This window comes from Martes martes (genome assembly GCF_963455335.1).
Source record: "Martes martes genome assembly, chromosome: 2".
In the NCBI taxonomy this organism is placed as follows: Eukaryota; Metazoa; Chordata; class Mammalia; order Carnivora; family Mustelidae; genus Martes; species Martes martes.
Window position 1 is genome coordinate 54769996 of NC_137889.1, and position 17101 is coordinate 54787096.

The 17101-nt window shown below is 35.3% G+C and overlaps 1 protein-coding gene across 2 annotated transcripts in view; it reads right to left on the minus strand.

The window, feature by feature from the left end:
* Positions 1-4524: 4524 nt before the first annotated feature.
* GLRA3 (glycine receptor alpha 3) overlaps positions 4525-17101 on the minus strand; it is a gene marked incomplete at both ends in the record, with an annotated part of 181118 nt that continues 168541 nt past the window's right edge. For both annotated transcript variants that reach the window (XM_080797670.1, XM_080797669.1), the window contains one exon: positions 4525-4803. In XM_080797670.1, the coding sequence (XP_080653796.1) occupies positions 4525-4803 (279 nt within the window). The remainder of the gene's footprint in view (positions 4804-17101) is intronic.

Here is a 17101-nt window from a genome sequence, read left to right on the forward strand (position 1 = left end):
AAATAGAGAATGCAGTAAGGAATTATGAAGGCGTTGTGGAGAACAAGACATGGTTGTCATTATATTCAAAATGTCAGTCTTTTATAGAATTCTAATCTTCAATTCATACTTTCCACTGCCCATTATTCAGATAAGTTCAGTTAAAGAAAGGGGTCTTGTCAAAATTACTTGAAAAACTGTACCAGAGAGTCCTTTATTTTTACTTGAGCAGATACAGTAATTGAGGTACAGTTTAAGGAGATATTAAAATTTGTCACTTTAAAAATTTTACAGTCTTTGTGGCTAAATTTTTCTCTGAAATGCACATGAAACCAACAAGTAATGATGCACGTTTATAGCTTGTCAAAAACGATTGTGCTGTTTCAATACCTTTACAATAGCAAGTAACAGTCCAGGAGCCAGGCCAAAGCAACAAAATTATCTGATTCCCAAACCGAATACCCAAAATAACTAGAAAAGGTAGTTATCATAACTGTGCTTAATAGGTGATTGTAATTCAAAAGACAAAGTTGCTCTTATAAAGATACAAAAAAATATATACATACTCTGAGTCACCAGACAATTCTTGACCAATCTCAGTGAACTAAGATTACTATTAATATATATGCTATTTTCTATTGATTATATTTGTTTTGGCTAGATCATTAAAATTCAAATCCCTGTGGTAGAAACCATTCTTATTCTTTTAATGTGTTTAAACTCATCTCATTATTTTATAGTCTTTGCCTTGTCAGCATCAATGAATACTAATAGACTAAATGTAAGTTTATGTTGTATACATGGAAAGGCTTGCTTTCTTTACCAGTTCAGCATCAACTAGATGAGAAATACAGATGGTATGGGCTGATAAATTTTGAAAGGTTTTGCTATTACCTCTGTTACAAAGTATAAGAAATCTGTCTTGGAGTAAGAGACATGACTTCAAAGATTGTTAATGATTGATTGGTGTAAGGACTGTGGTACATTTTCAATCTAAGAGTTGCATTTTTAGAGTGCTCTAGTTGTCTGGGACATCTACAAATATCGGTATTGCCAATTTCCTACTTTTTAATGTGAGAGTGTTTTCTACTTTTAATATTGGCAATTCCCGTATTCCCTGGAGTTGATTTCATGGATATGTACTTTATAGATGAAAAGAAAACATAACTACCAATGTAATGTGCAATCGTCTGAAATGACTAGCAGGTCGAAGTATATCATGCTGAGAATAGACAAGTGTATTTTTAAAAAGTAGGATGTATAGTATGGAAGACAGACCTGTATTTCTCTTAAAATCACAACAACTTCAACTACGCAAAATGCTGAAGTAGCTAACAACTTTCTTCTGTTAAACATGTTGGCTTACTTTTTCACATTTTCTTTCTAAAATTTCCATGGTCTTCCATAAGATCGTGGGAATTCGTAAACCTAATGTATCCATATTTTAGGGATAAATAGTTTTTAAAGCATTTATTGTTCAAAATTAGGGTAAATGTTATCAGACTATACCTATAGAATAAGAATTAATTGTAGAATAAGATAAGTAGTCATAGAATCTTTTAAACACAACAGCTGGGAATTGACTAGGCTCTGCAGGTGAGTAACTGTCTTGGAGAAACACGTGGAAAGGTTAGAGAAATTTTAAAGATCCTTGGCTTCCTTGCTTCTACAGTTTCATTCTGGAATCTATTTTAAGTAGTAAAGAAAGTTCTAGATCCCCACTATAGCTGACCTTCAATTCTAATGTTTGGGGAAGAAAAAAATATGGCATCTAAATGCTAAGATACAAGGTTTTGTAAAAATTCATATACTACAGAACCATAAATTTCAATGGTTGAGATACATAATACAAGAAAAATTATACTAAACTGCATGTACAAAAGTTACAAACTTCCTAACATGGCTACTTCAAAACAATCAGAATATCTGTATTAGAATTTTAACTTGCATGTGGGTAATTAATATATAGGAACACATTTGAATTTTCTTACCATTAATAGTTTTCTGTTGGTTTAATTTGAAAAATTAGGGTTTGACACAGGGCTTGCTGAGATAACTACTACCTTGAGATGCTAACTGCAATGTAGTTTTCCAGTTTTAAACAATCTGTAAACGTTCGTTCGAGGGGACACATTTCTTTAAATGGTTTGGATTCAGCCATACAAATAATGTCATTGTTGCCATATGAGTCAGGACCATCAGAGTATTTTCTTAGTACAGTAAGACAATGATAAACATATACACTCAAGCAAAGTATACTTTTAAGATAAGAGATTTCTACCATACCAATGCTTCTGCTGATAAGTTGTCTTGTGGCTAGTATTTTTACATTCCAAGTTTCAGGGATAAAAGAGACTTTTTAAAAAATATTCTTAGATATTAAACAAGCAATGTCTGTGAGTTTCTTTTGGGGAACAAGTTCATTATGTTTCTATTTGCTTCTGACAGAATTCACTTAATTGAAACAGTGATGGAGAACTTTTGAAATAAGATGTGTAAAGTACAGAAAAAGATATTCAAGTATTTCAGAGACATATTGAGACAATGTAGTTTATCCTAACTCCACAACACCCAGTTTATCCCCAGGGAACACAAACAGCATGTCTGGCTCTAATCTATCTTTAGTACAAGAATATATTCCCATGGTTTTGATTCACACACAGCAAATGAAGAAGGCCGTGTTCAACTTTCAGGCGCACAGTCCTCAAAGTAAGTAAAGAGTAACAATTTCTTCCAGTTGTGGCATTTGCATTTAATGACAAACATGTTGTTTTTGTTTTTGTTTTTTTTTCCCTCATAGTGTTTTATTTATAAAGGAGGGCAGTTTGGTCCTTCACTAGCAAAAATTGCTGAATAAATGTTATTTTTTCAAAAGTTATTTTTAAAAACTACTATTGGATAGACCAAAGCTCCATAACATTGAGAAACTTTTAACTTTAAACGGCAGTTCTTGCTTTTAGTTTTAGAGTGGTTAAAGTTCAGAAAATAATACCATTTGATTCAAAGACTGGCTTATTTTTTCCTCTTGAATCTGAGTTAATTGTTTTCTTAATGTGTTAAATCTTTTTCTATCAATCATTTGGCACCTTGAGTTTCCATGTAACAAAACTGACCAACAATTAAATGTATCTAAAAAGCATTCTAAAACTTTTAAAAAATACAACAGTACTGATAAAAAATAATGCAAAAAATTGCCAAACTGAAAAGAATCAGAGTCTGGTGTAATTTCACCAATAACTCTATCATATATTTGTACTTAATTACACTGCGTGAAATGAGTTAATGCCCCATTGCAGTTAAAATAATTCCATGGGGTTGCTGATAAATTTTAAGTAAAAATTTTATTTAAAATTATTCACATCTAGTGCATGGCATATATATTGAAATCATTAATTCAGAAATACAAAACAACTAATCCTCATTTTATAGAAATGACTTATTTATATAATTTAGAATTAAAATCTTCCCTCCTTACATTGGGAACTAAGAGTTTGAACCCATATAACTTTGATGGGAAACTGTTCTTATTAAAAAAATCTTTCATAAATCCATTTTTGTTTTAACTAAATTCATTTTTATCAAAATGTAAATACTACAATCCCATTGAATTTTAAAGTCTCATTCTAAGATAAAGTATAAAAATCTTACTGAACTTTGTTCAATTATATCAAAACATTAAACATAATTACGTACAGATAATTAAGCTACTGTTAAAAATCCAACAAAACAGGGGTGCTGGCTTGCATTTTGTAGTGTTTGGCAATAATTCCAAATACACAGTTATAACACTTATTTAAAAACAATTCTGTTGTTTTCAGTATTTCCATCTTCATTCATAGAGATCTAAAGTTAAGAAAAGTAGATTTTATATATAATATGATCTTTTAAGCCATCTGTTTTAAATTTCCAAATAGGGACATTTTGTGTTCTAAACAATTAAATTTAATTTTAATTTTATAATTTGAATTTTTTTGGTAGTGCATAAGTTGATCCCATAACATGTATATGTACAATCCTCTATTACTGAGTTTTCTGCTGAATTAATTGATTATTCTTCTGTTTTGTAGCTACACTATGAGAAAATATTTTAAAGCCTCAAGCTACTGACTTTTAAAATCTTCAACATTTCTGCTTTTTCCAGTTACAAAGTTAATTGTGTAAATTTTACTTTTGTAAGATTTAACGTCATTGAACTGAAAACCAAGAATTTCCAAAGCAGTTTTCACATGTACTACTATGTGATATTATATAACAACACAAACACATTGGCAGTAATACTTCCACTTACATGATATACAGTGAAAGGACAAATAAACTTAAATTAATATGAAATAAAATCCTCATAATATATATATTTTGTATCCATCAAAAGACTCTTAATCTGCCTTGTGACTTTGCATAGCATATCATAAAAATACCCACCCATATGCCATTTTAATATGATGGTCATCATTTGTACGCCAACAAACACACACGTATACATACACCTATGGCAAAGAAACTTTCTTTTGAATTGATCGTTTGCACTTGCATTCCCCCAAAGGCTTAATCTTGTTGCTGATGAATATCCTCATGCCGAAGAATTTTATAGATAACCCAGTAGAAAATATTAAAAATCAAAAAGGCTAATGGGAAACAGGCTCGAGAGATGGTGTCAATCTTCTTGGCTCTGTCGATAAAAACCTTCCTCATTTCATCAGGGCTTTTCGGCATTACCTGGACAGGATGGTTTGGGCCCTTTGGGGTCACACCATCTTTTGCTTGCAGACAGGGTCCCATTCCATAGGCTGTGAAGCTGAATCGACTTTCCCTTACCTCATCATCCTGTCATAAGAAAAACATAAGAAAACACTTTAGTCATGGAATAGAGCCTGTATTTCAGAATCATAACTAAAACTTTATCATGATAAATGTTACCATTATTGTAACAGAAAGATAACTGAAGCATACAAAGATTGAGTTGCTTTTTTCCCCATTCAAGTTTTATTGATTTATCCTGTTGCATCATATAAATGTGTCCACTAAGAAATACGAAACTCTTAACTAACATGTTTATTGGGAAAACTACAAATTCTGGTATTGTCTCCATATTGCTAGAATAGTTAAATAAATAGAGAAAGAAAAAGAACCTAGTGGGATATTATGTGTTACATATTCATATACCAGGTTTGTTTTACGTTATGTGTTTAAATGGATAAATATACGATGTCAAAGGGCTTAATATCAAGATCATTGACTGGATTTTTCTTTTTCATAGAGGTAAACTTTAATGTATATTTCCTATGATTTTTAGATTACTTCACTGGAAAATACAGTCTAGCTTAAGAACACTGCTTGGTTTTTGTTATCCTCACTTAATGTTACTTCTCTCTTTTACATTAACCCATTTAGAAGACTAAAGATAGTCACATGTTCTAGTTTATATGAGATTACTTTTCAGGTAAATTGAGTTGAAATTATAAATGAAATTTGGCAGAAGTTTATTTCATGTTAAGGAAAATGCTCCAAAACCTATTATTTTACTATGTTACCTTTCTTTCTCTTGAATGTTGCAAATTAAAGAGTTCTCCATATAAATGTGTGAAAAGAAAACCAAAATTTAAAAGAAAAATTGTTTAATGAAAATATGAAAAGTGAAGTGTGCTCCTGATAGGAAAATATGGTATTTAGGAGTTTATAATGAAAATCATTAATGAGTAATTTAATTTAATGCATTTATTTAGAATGTAACAGTAGATGATTGCCAATTAATTGGATTTTTGCTACTAAAACTGAAAGTTTAAAAAGATATTTTATGAACTTGCTACAGCTCTCCCTTTATTAAAGTAATTTTTAATACTAATATAGGAGACAAAAGTAATTGCCTCAAACACTTGAAAAATTATTTTGGGCCTATGAAAGTAGAGGCTCAATGAACAGTATATTACAAAATATGAACGCGAAAAATGGAAATTAAAATGGATTCTAAACATGAGAAGATGAGCAAAGTTGATGTAATAATGTATAAAATGGTTTTTTGGGAATTATGGAGTGAAGCAATTTCACATGACAAAAACATATAATTATTGGAAAATAGCTTAACCGTAAGATTTATGAGCAGTTGAATTTTGAGGAAACAAATCTGAGATAAAAGCTGATGATCCTAATTACACATAACTACTGTTGTCATCTTATAAAAATGGGAAATTGATTTCTCAATACTCTTTAATAAGGATGTTCATTTATACTGGCAATTTTTTTTTAGCCTCCATGGGAATTTTAAAGCTAAATTATTATTTTCCTTGAATTTCTCTGTCTTAGAAAAAAATGAATATATAAGAAATTAAACTGTAAGTGCTAAATTAACATCCTTATAGTTTAGGAAATCATGCTGGTGTTTGCATTCGAGAAAAAAGGTATTGTTTGTTTGAATAATTTTTATAATTATCAGCACATCAGCAGACCGCTGAAGTATAAAACAGCCTTTTAACCTACGTCAGCCCATGTGTTGAAAAAAAATCCATCTCAAAATAGGGCAAGAGTCATTTTTCAATGAACATTTACAGTGAGGTATTGACATATTCGTTGAACCAGTTAATAGATAAATTACAAAAATACTAGAATTTTAGGATTCTAGCTGCAATGTTTTGTAAGGTAGAGTTCACTTACTTTCAGTCCCCCCTGGTTTTACTAAGAAACAACTGACATATATCAGTGTATCAGTTTAAGCTGTACAGTGGGATGGTTTGATTTACATATATGGTGAAATGATGATCCCAATGGGTTTAGTTAATACCCATCATCTCCTAGAGACACAATAAAAGGAAAAGGGAAAACTCTCTTCTTGTGATGAGAACTCTTAGGACCTACTCCCTTTTCTGTAGGTCATACAGAAGCGTTAGTTTGGTCATCATGTTGTAGGTAAGTTATAGTCCTAGTACTTATTTATCTTGTAACTGGAAGTTTGTATCTCTAACCACTACTCCCACTGACTCCCTTTCTAACCATCTATTCAGAAGAACTTATTTTCAAACCTTAGAGAAACCCACCCCATTACTCATCTCGAAAAATCTTTTTTAAGATTTAAGCTATTCATGGATCGGTCTGTTATTTTCAACCGTATCGTTCCACATAACTGTGAGTAGGGGATTAACGTCAGATCTGGGCTGATGAATGACTGCTGATTCTTTGCACAACATTTCCTTGAAAACAATAGAGTTAGCTAAATGGGGAACATGGAATTGTGTACATTGACTGCACAGAGGTTGCTGTGTGGGGCCCAGAGGCCTTTGGCCTACGTGACCAGAATGTATACAGGCTTGGTCGGAAATCAAGGCTGTGGCTTCTCTGTGTCGAGGGGATAATACAGGCCTTGATGTTTGCCCGTGGCGGTGCATCTCCATGCACCTGTGGATGAGGACAGGAGCAGCTGTGCTCTCAAGTGACTCCCCTGCCTCCCAATGAGATGAAGATGCTCGGTCTGATGGGTTGGCTGCTTCCCATGCTCCCATAGGACCAAGTAAACTTCATAATAGGTAATAAAGCCTGTTGTGTCTGGGGGGGGTTGATTGGCAATTTTCACCTCGAATTTCAGCGGTGGTGACGTAAGTTGAACTGGTTTTCAGATTGTTTCAGACTCACTATGGCCCTAAGTTCTGGGAGGCAGTTTGGTGAGAATGAGATCCTGATCCACCCTGGGTTTGAGGTTGCCAAAGCCCTGCAGAAAATGACTGGGATAACTCTTGCTATTGGAATGTGGCTGACACAGAATTCTCCCTTGTTGAATTGACAGATGGATAATTAACGACATAGAACTGAAAAAGACCAGGGTGAGGGAACTGAGAGGAAAGTGACTCAAAATGCAAGGAATTTCTTCTCTTCTATTTCATTGATTATCTGTGAAACTGAAACCACTTGGCAGAAAGAGGAATTAGAGCAAGGAGAGCAAGCAGCTTCATGGCCTGGGCTCAAGATGAACGTGAAAGTCCATTCAGGACTTGGAAAGACTTGCATTTTATCCTGATGGGACTTCTTGGCAAACCCAGGCAAGCAGCACTGGAAACTTGTGAGTATCCAACAGGCCTGTCCCATGGAAATCTACTGGGAGCCACAGACAAAAATCACGTGTATAATTTTCCATTTAAATTTTACATTAGCTATTTTTAATGAGTTAAAGAGGTGAAATTAATTTTAGTATTGTATTTTCTTTAATTCGGTAGGCCCTAAATGTGATTTAAACATACCTTTGAAGTAAAAATTAAGGAGATAGTTTACATTCTTTATTTCATACTAAGTCCTTGAAACAGTGAGTGTTTATTTGTAATACACCTCAGATCAGACTCTACATTTCCAGGACTTGATAGCCACTTGTGGCTTGAATCTACCATTTTGGATAAAGCAATTATAATGTAAAGAAGCTGGGTCTCTTTACTGTGAAATAACAGCCAATATCTGGGGAATCAATCCGGGCTTTTTGGATCTTTAGGTTAATTGCCACAGGGATGAAAAAAAACACGGAAAATAATGTTGGCTGTGAATTCTAACTTGCAGCAGCTACTGGCAGTGGAATCAGTGACTCTTTTGAGTACAGCCTGGGGTGGTATGAGGCTGTGCTGAGAACCAGCTCCCTGGTTCCCTCAACTCTGGAAGACACTATGATTAGGGGCTCCCCCAGGTATGGGTTCTCCATGTTCTCCTTTTGGAAAGGGAGGAGGGTATGTATGACTCATGGGGACGCTTGCTCTGACAGCTGCCATGCTGGTTTCACTGATGGGAAAACTATCTGGACTATTCAGAAGAAAGATCATGGCCAGAGATTAATCTATTAGCTCTCTTTAGGTGACTTTTAGTACACAGAATGAAAAGTGACAGGAGTTCTATGAAAGATTTCCTGGCACATGATTGCCAGCTGGGAGGAAGGAAATCTGTTGCAGTTCAAGCAGCTGCTTCCCTTAAGGATCCCTGTTAAATCTGCTTTCATCTCAGAAGTTAAATCAATGATGCCGATGGGGAATGGAAACAGAAGGCCCTGATAGGGGCTGCTGAGGTTCCTCCATCCTTTCAGGCAGTTGAAACAAAGATTGGCTTTGAAGGCCAGGCTCTCCTTGCCCAGTCCTGAGTGGGATATCCAGTGGATGTTATCACGTTTGGCTAAATGCATAATTGGAAAGGACGGAACATGTGAATGAACAATCTTGCTGTTTCTGGCTTGAACTTAATCTTGGGCTGTTGTTTCTTAGCCCAGCTGTAGTTGGATGGATGTCCTAACATGGGAAGCCCTAAGAACTGTCTCAACCTTCCCCTGTGGGAGCTATTAAACAGCACAATATTCCGGGAAGGTAAACGAAATTCTTAGCTCCAATTAGGAAATAATGGAAGCAGGGGAGCTAGTCCTTCATTCATTTTCTCTAGAAGATCTAGGTCTATCTGGCTTATGATAAAGCTAAATGGGGCCTGCAGTCTGACTGCTGACCACTTGGGGTCACTAAAAAGTCGCCCAACAGCTTCTACCGTAGTAAACGGTAAAAACTGAAAAGTTTCAGGACAAAGGAGGCTGGCATGCCTTTTTTTTTTTTTTTTTTTTTTTTTTAGATTTTATTTTTAAGCTATCTTTACACTCAACGTGTGGCTCAAACTTACAACTCCAACCACTCTAAGATAAAGAAAGAGTTGCATGTTCCACCGACTGAGCCTTCCAGGCTCCCCAAGTTTGGTCTGCTTGGGCAGATTTAAACAGGGCTTTCCTTCCCCTGCCCCCCAGGGTTTTCCTTTCAAGGTTGATATAAAGGAAAAAATCTGATGCTGTGTGTCTTCATGTGGGGTAGACCTAATTAAGGAAACCTGAATTCTCCAACATATTATCACAGCCTGGTTGGAAACAGTTTGGTCCAGGTCACTTTCAAAAGGAAGTTAGTTAATGATAAATGGTAGTTTCCTTTCTGAGGAGAAAGTCGGGGGAGGGCTTAGAAACTAGTGACTAGGGAGAGGAGGCTAACTAATCCAGCTGAAATTCAGGGCCCAGCCCCATCAGTCCCATTTCTGGAAATAATCTGGGTAAACCAACTAGACACAATTAACACACAATAAAGGACAAACTGTTATCTCTTCTGCATCTCACCATGAGAAAACCAGCTGTAGCACTATTTGAAATTTGGCAGGTATATTTTTATTTCTATGGGCCTCTTGTATAAAGTGACTAGAAGACAGTCTGAATTGGAAAGGGGAACAGGGGTAAACAGGGGTGAGAGGTTTGAGGCAGGCAATAGCCCAAGTAACCTCTCTGAGACCTTAACATTCATCCCTGCTAGGTCTATCTGCTACTAACACACGTAGACTGACATTTCTGGAAAAGGCTCAACAGTGGTGCCCTAAGATGGCTGCCAGAATTCAAGACTAGAAAGCTCTCCATGCTGTGAGTAGGTTTAATCTAATTGAATGCCAACTACTGACATTCTCCTGTGCTCTGGTAGAAACAGTCCCCAAACTGAAGGAACCTGAAAGGCATCACCCTCTACTTAGGTTTAAAATACCCATCTTATTGGGGCACCTGGGTGACTTAGTTGGTTGAGTGACTATCTTTGGCTCAGGTCATGATTGTGGAGTCCTGAGATTGAGTCCTGAGATTGAGTCCTGCGTCAGGCGCTCTGCTCAGCAGGAAGCCTGCTTCTCCCTCTGCCCTCCACCCCCAACCCCACGACACTGCTCATGCTGGTGCTCTCTGTCCCTCTCTCTGTCTAAAATACATCAATAAAATCTTTAAAAATATTATTTAAAAAATAATTTAAAAAATAAAATAAAACACCCATCATGTTATGATAGATAATGTCAGCAAGGTATTTCAATGGTAGTGACCTAAAAAAATGAAAATGATATTATTTAGGAACAAGCTAAGGGGATTTACTCAAAGTAAATCATGGCCTTTTTGACAATGGACCAGAGATGGAATCTCTAGTTGAGCTTCTTGGAGTAAGTGATATGAACCTCATGATTCTCTTCCCACTGAGACAAAACAGGTCACCTGGTTGACTGATGGAAACTTTTATAGAGAAGATCAGGGCTCAAACCATACCTGAAGTCAAATAAAAAAAGTGTAGTTGAAGAAAGCAAGGTAAGTCTACAAAATGGGCTGACTTGAGAACCAGCATGTGTGGCAGTATCAGGAGAACTGGTTCTTCCTCTCAGAGTCAAAAACTCCTGACCCTAGCCACTGGTCTTGCCTTATGCTCAGGCAAATGGGCTGGTCAGGTGGACATTTAAGAACATCCCAGGGTGGCTGATGAAACTCCTTATAAAAATTCCAGGGTACAGGTGCCTGAGTGGCTCAGTGGGTTAAGCCACTGCCTTTGGCTCAGGTCATGATCTCAGGGTCCTGAGATCGAGTCCCGCATCAGGCTCTCTGCTCAGCAGGGAGCCTGCTTCCCTCTCTCTCTCTCTGCCTGCCTCTCTATCTACTGTGATCTCTCTCTGTCAAATAAATAAATAAAATCTTTAAAAAAAAAATTCCAGGGTAGAATTAAATTAGGTCAGGTAATCCCTGCCTAGTTGCTGTCTCAGAAGGGGACTAGAATGCCAAAGCAGATGTCTTGGACTGGCCATGGAAGTGGCCGTGGTGGTGTCCAGACCACGCAGCAATGGACAAAACCGTGACACAGTCCTCTGTTGTGCAATAGAGCCACTGATGTAGTGGGATCTTGACCTGAATATTAATGAAAGAAAATATTGCTTGAACATTGCCTTTGAGCTAAATCTCCTGAGGGTAAGTGCTAACACGGAGCTGGCAGATGGAATAGTAAGGTCTTTGATTAGGGTTCCTGGAGGATTCAGTGGATTTTGGCAGAAATAGACAGTGAGTCCATCTTGGGCTTTGTTTACACGGTTAACAAGCCACAGCTGAAAATACTATTAATGGCTTGGAACAAAGTGTTTTTATATCAGTCTGTGCTCCTGAAACAGATCTCATTGGACAAAGGAATACATTTAAGCATGACCAGGGTATAAAATGGCCCAAGAGAACAACATAACGAAGACATTAAAATAGAAGTTGGAATGAGCAATTAAAACACTTGTTACTGAAGATAGGGTGACAAGGACATGAGCTGGCTAGTTCACTGGATGAGTGTGTCGATCATGTAGCTATGAGTGACCATAATGAGGACAGCCTTTAATAAGTTTCTAGTGTCTGGTGGTGGAAGTGTGAGGGTCGGGCGCAATGCTGGGACACAATTCTGTCCTTCCTGCCTCACGGGTACTTCTTTTGTGTTATAATAGTTTTGATGGACAATATGAATGTATATTGTATACTTGATATAATGGTTCTGGGACCATGATTGCATTTTCTAGCTAAAGGGATCATTGCTGCTTATGATACATATCTTTTTCTTTTTAAACTAGGAAGACATCCATGCTCTCTGTTTGTGAGGGGACAAAAGATCTGATGTGTTTGAGTCCCATGAAGCTTCTCCATTAGAGGAAGATACTTTCTTCGCTGTTTCTCCTGCCTTTTGACCATCTATAAATGACATATGAAATCAAAGCTTATTTCTGTCTCGTAAGCATGGTTGCTTCCTAAAACCTGTAATCAGGGCTGTGGTGTGGTAATGAACAAAGCTACTTGATATTTAGATTTTTTTTTTAATAGAAAAATTGACAAACTGGAACAATTTAAACTTAATAGTCTTTAGGTAGCATGGGTCCCTCATAAAATTTGACAACAACTTATAAGATTACCATCATTCTACGTGCACGCAATAATGATAGTCTAGGGGAAGGCAATGTTTCTTATACAAGACTAACACCTGTCTTGGCATCACTGGGAGGAGTTGCTGAGATCCAGTTTTCTAGATGGGCAGTTGTGGAAGTTCAAACTTATTAGCCTTTAGGTTGTCCCACCACCAAGCTCTTTAGGTGATCAGAACACACAACCAAGTTGTGGAAACAAGAGTTTCCAGGAGGCACAAAGTATCTATCTAGTAGTTTTGAATTTTTAGTGATGCAACAGTCTTTGGATTCTTCTAATACTCTAATTTAGATTTTAAGTGGCACTTTATGAAAACATAGTCTAGGATGACTTTTGTGTTAGTATTTAACTATTATATTATTATTTAATAATTTCTGCTTTTAAGGAAAGCTGTTTCTAAGTAGGACTATACACAAGGCAATCTATATGATCTGTGTCTTTATCCATTTTTAAATCAATGGCGCCTACGTGTATCCTGGACAATAGGTTTCAGGTAATTATGTGTTACAGTGTGATTTGGTGCATTATTCTTCTCAAAAGCACCTGGAAAATTATTTCACTAATGTATCATATTTCTAATTAATTGTGGAGTTGAAAAAATAGAAACTTTTAATTTCAGTAAAAACATTTCCCTCGTGAAAATATCTTGTTCAAATACTTATTCCCTGGTAATGGCAATGACACTAAGATGTTGAGGAGAACTTAGGTTCTAAAAACACGAAAATAGGTTGGGTATTTGCAATTATAAAACATATATGTTAAGAGAAGTAATTTTGAATTATTTCCTATGTCGCAAAAACATTAGATGATCCAAATTTAAAATCTGACTCAAGATTGACATTCAAAATGCAAATGTATAATTAAGCATTCATCATCTATTGCCCAGAGTATGGATTGCCTTCATTACTTAACTCTCAGATTCTTGGTTTCTTATCCCAGGGAAAGATTATACACTATCTAGCAGGTTTTTTTAGGGTGAGGGAAAGAATATAAAATGCTTAATAAAGTACTCAAATTAAGGTTATTGTATTTTTCAATATTTTGTTTATTATAATTGTGTTATTATGCATAATACACAACCTGAAAGGAAACTACAAATAACAACCGGAATCATTGTCCTCTTAGGTCTTTTAAATACCAAACTCGCAACAAAGTACTATGTAAAATAGGCCGGCCCAGTTGCTGACTCTGCAAATGGCCTTGCACTTGGGTACTGTTGCACTAAAAATTAACCAAGGTCATAAAACTGAAAAGATCACATTTCTGCTGTAACCTTCACTGTCATACTGTTATAATAGATGGGTTTTGCTATCTGACTGCTAGGATTCTTTGCAAATCTAGTTTCTGCAATCAAGGAGTCATCATTGTTTTGAACATATATTTTGGATGTGCCCGTGAGATAAGGCACATGGAGACATCTTGCTTCTTCAGAAACAGGATCTCAGTTCTGTTGGGCCAGCTTCCTATCTAGCCCAACAGTCCAGATGGCCAGAAAATGAGGGAGAGAACAAGGACCCTTGGACTGCAGAAAAATCATGTGATTTTGTTGTCGTTGCGTTGTTAAGGGACTGGGCTATAACAGTTGTTTTTTTTCTTTTTCCCCCAAAAGCTACACTTAAAATAATAATTTTAAGAATGGATGAAGCATTTCTAATAGATCACTGTTAGTATTAGATTATTATATTAGAAGGAGCATCAAACTATTTTATGGATAATTTCTTTGTTTTGTAAAACTCAGTCATAAAATTACCCTGTGTTTATGTATGTTTAGTTGTGCAGTGATATTTTTTATTCCAGTTAGTACTCAAATATTTCTTGGGCATAATTCAGTTTTCTGCAGTCATCTTCAGCTTGAGTTTCTAATAGACTAAAGGCCAAATGAGCAAAGGGTTTAGACAAACATCTAAAACTTTTGAATCCAACACTATGTGTTAGCCAATATTTGATATTCATAAAGTTAAGCACTTTCCAATTCAAAATATAGGCAATGATAAAGATTAAACAGAATGAACTAAAAATGAGCAAAAGAACATAGCTGATTAAAAAGGTAAAAGTGAAGAAATGGCTTAATTTATTCACAGGTAAAACCTTCCTAATATGCTGTAAGCATGTCAGAAGGGTAGGTAATGAAAAATGTACAAATCCATTTAGTTAGCATATAGTTCTTTCAATAAGAGGACCCATTTTCACTGTTTGAAAGTGAGAAAAATGTTTCAGTAATTAAGCATCGATACCACACTGGGGAACATTCTATATACTTTTTCATTTACTTAGAGGATTAGGCCAAAGACTGACTCACACTAACATGTATATTATAACTAGAAATATTAAAAATAGAAAATCCAAGCATAGACTGTGTCATTCAGTTGAATTGTTTCATTTCCATCACAAAAAGATATATATCAACATACATGTGAGATAAGAATTAATTTCCTATCCTCTTCTTAGTCCTCAAAAATGACCAAAGAAAAAAAATCTTACTTTTGGGTGTGGAAATGGTGAAGAAATGAAGCTTACTAATGAGTGGTAATAAAACATGGATCCTCCAAGATAGCATGAGTGATGATTTATTGTGTGAACTGCTGTGAGATACAACAGCATTAAATACATTATTTTCATCCTAATGTTTCTCCCCTGGTAGGTGCCTTTGTGCATTCTATATATACTCAAGATATTCAGTAATTATGCCAGAGGTCTTTCTGTTGAAATCATTTTCTGTAACTTCTAATTGCCAAATAGAAAAGTGACAAAGGAAGGAAAAGTGAATTGCTATTAATTTCCACTTACATGATTTCAATGTGTGGATTTTGAAAAAAAATTACTAAGGAACATAACAATGGCTCATTTTTGTTGAGAAAAATCACCATCGCTTAGAAAATGCTGAGGTAAGATGAAATATGTGAATAAACTAAAAATTCTTTTTCCAAAATAAATACCAGTTGAAAATAGAATACTCAGTTTAATACATCTATATACATTTCTCTATTATTTTGAAATTTGGAAAGCTTAAAAAATGTAATTATAGATGACGTTAAAGATACTTCATAGTTACAAGTCAACTGTCAATATAAAATTCTTTGAAATCTAATTAGCAGGAGAATTTTGCATTTATTATTGATGACACGTGAATTAGTTATGAATTAGCCAAGTTCATGTTTGGTGTATTGAATTTAGATTCAGAAATGGTCTGGAAGTTGATAAATGGTAAAATGTAAGTTTAAAAAGATGAACACTTAAAACAATATAAAAATGGAACACATACATTTTAGGAGATTGATGAGAAATCAATAAAATACTTTTTAAACACCCATATATCTAGTCCTAGCACAATATGTTAGATTCATTTAGTGTGAACTCAGAATTATGGACTGACATAAAATAATACATTATAAATAGACAACATGTATAAAGGCACTATGTACCCTTCAGTTTACTTTGAGATGAAAATCACTATAATGCATGTAAAATTAGATTAACTAGAGATTGTATTAGTTTGTTGAATACTATTTTCCTAATCAGATATTTCAAAGGGACATAGCTCTAAGATTTAGGTGTATTTAACACAAACTCCAGATATTTGTTTGCAGGAAATCATTAAATTCTTACAATATCTGCTTTACCTGAGAGGATAAAATTTCAAACCCCTGTAAATCAGAGTCACTCAAATACACATTAGTAAAAACAATCATTTGTTACCCTTAGAAATTACCCTGAGTTATTTTTGAAGTAAGACAGCATGTAAACACGTAAGTCAATAAATTAATGACAAGTTTTGTACAGATAGTCAAAATGCAGTTAGTGATATCTTAATTGTAAAAAGATAACCATCGTGGCTCACAGAATCTAAACTTGGTGGTTGTTTCTCAAGTCTAGAACTAATGGTCCACCTTTATTTCATCTGAGCATATAAATAATAATGACTACCAATAACAAGCAGGAAGCTAGAGGCGCTAGAATACCGTGGGTAGTGTCTTCTCTCCACAAACCATTGCATCAGTACACTGTGATGCAGGAGAAGCTACATGAAATGCAACCCCATATCAGCCATTTCTTTAAAAAAAGAACATAGATACAGAAACATTTTGGCACATCTTTATACCCTTGCAGGACTAAAGTGATGATATCACACGTGGGAAGAGCAAACTTCTGACCAAAGTATTTTCATATCATGCATACACCCACACATATACAGCACTGGGGATAAGCGTCTATGACATGGTGCAGTGGGTAATCAGCACACAGCAGGCTATGACAGTGTGGGGTGGGGAAATTTGGATGCAAGAGCAAACTTGTATTCTTTCACAAAAGACCGCTTGTACCTTAATAGAGAAAAGGTCAGTTATAAGAGATTCCATACAATGCTAAGCCAATGCTGAACCAAGTTAAAACTTTCCTAGGAATAATGTA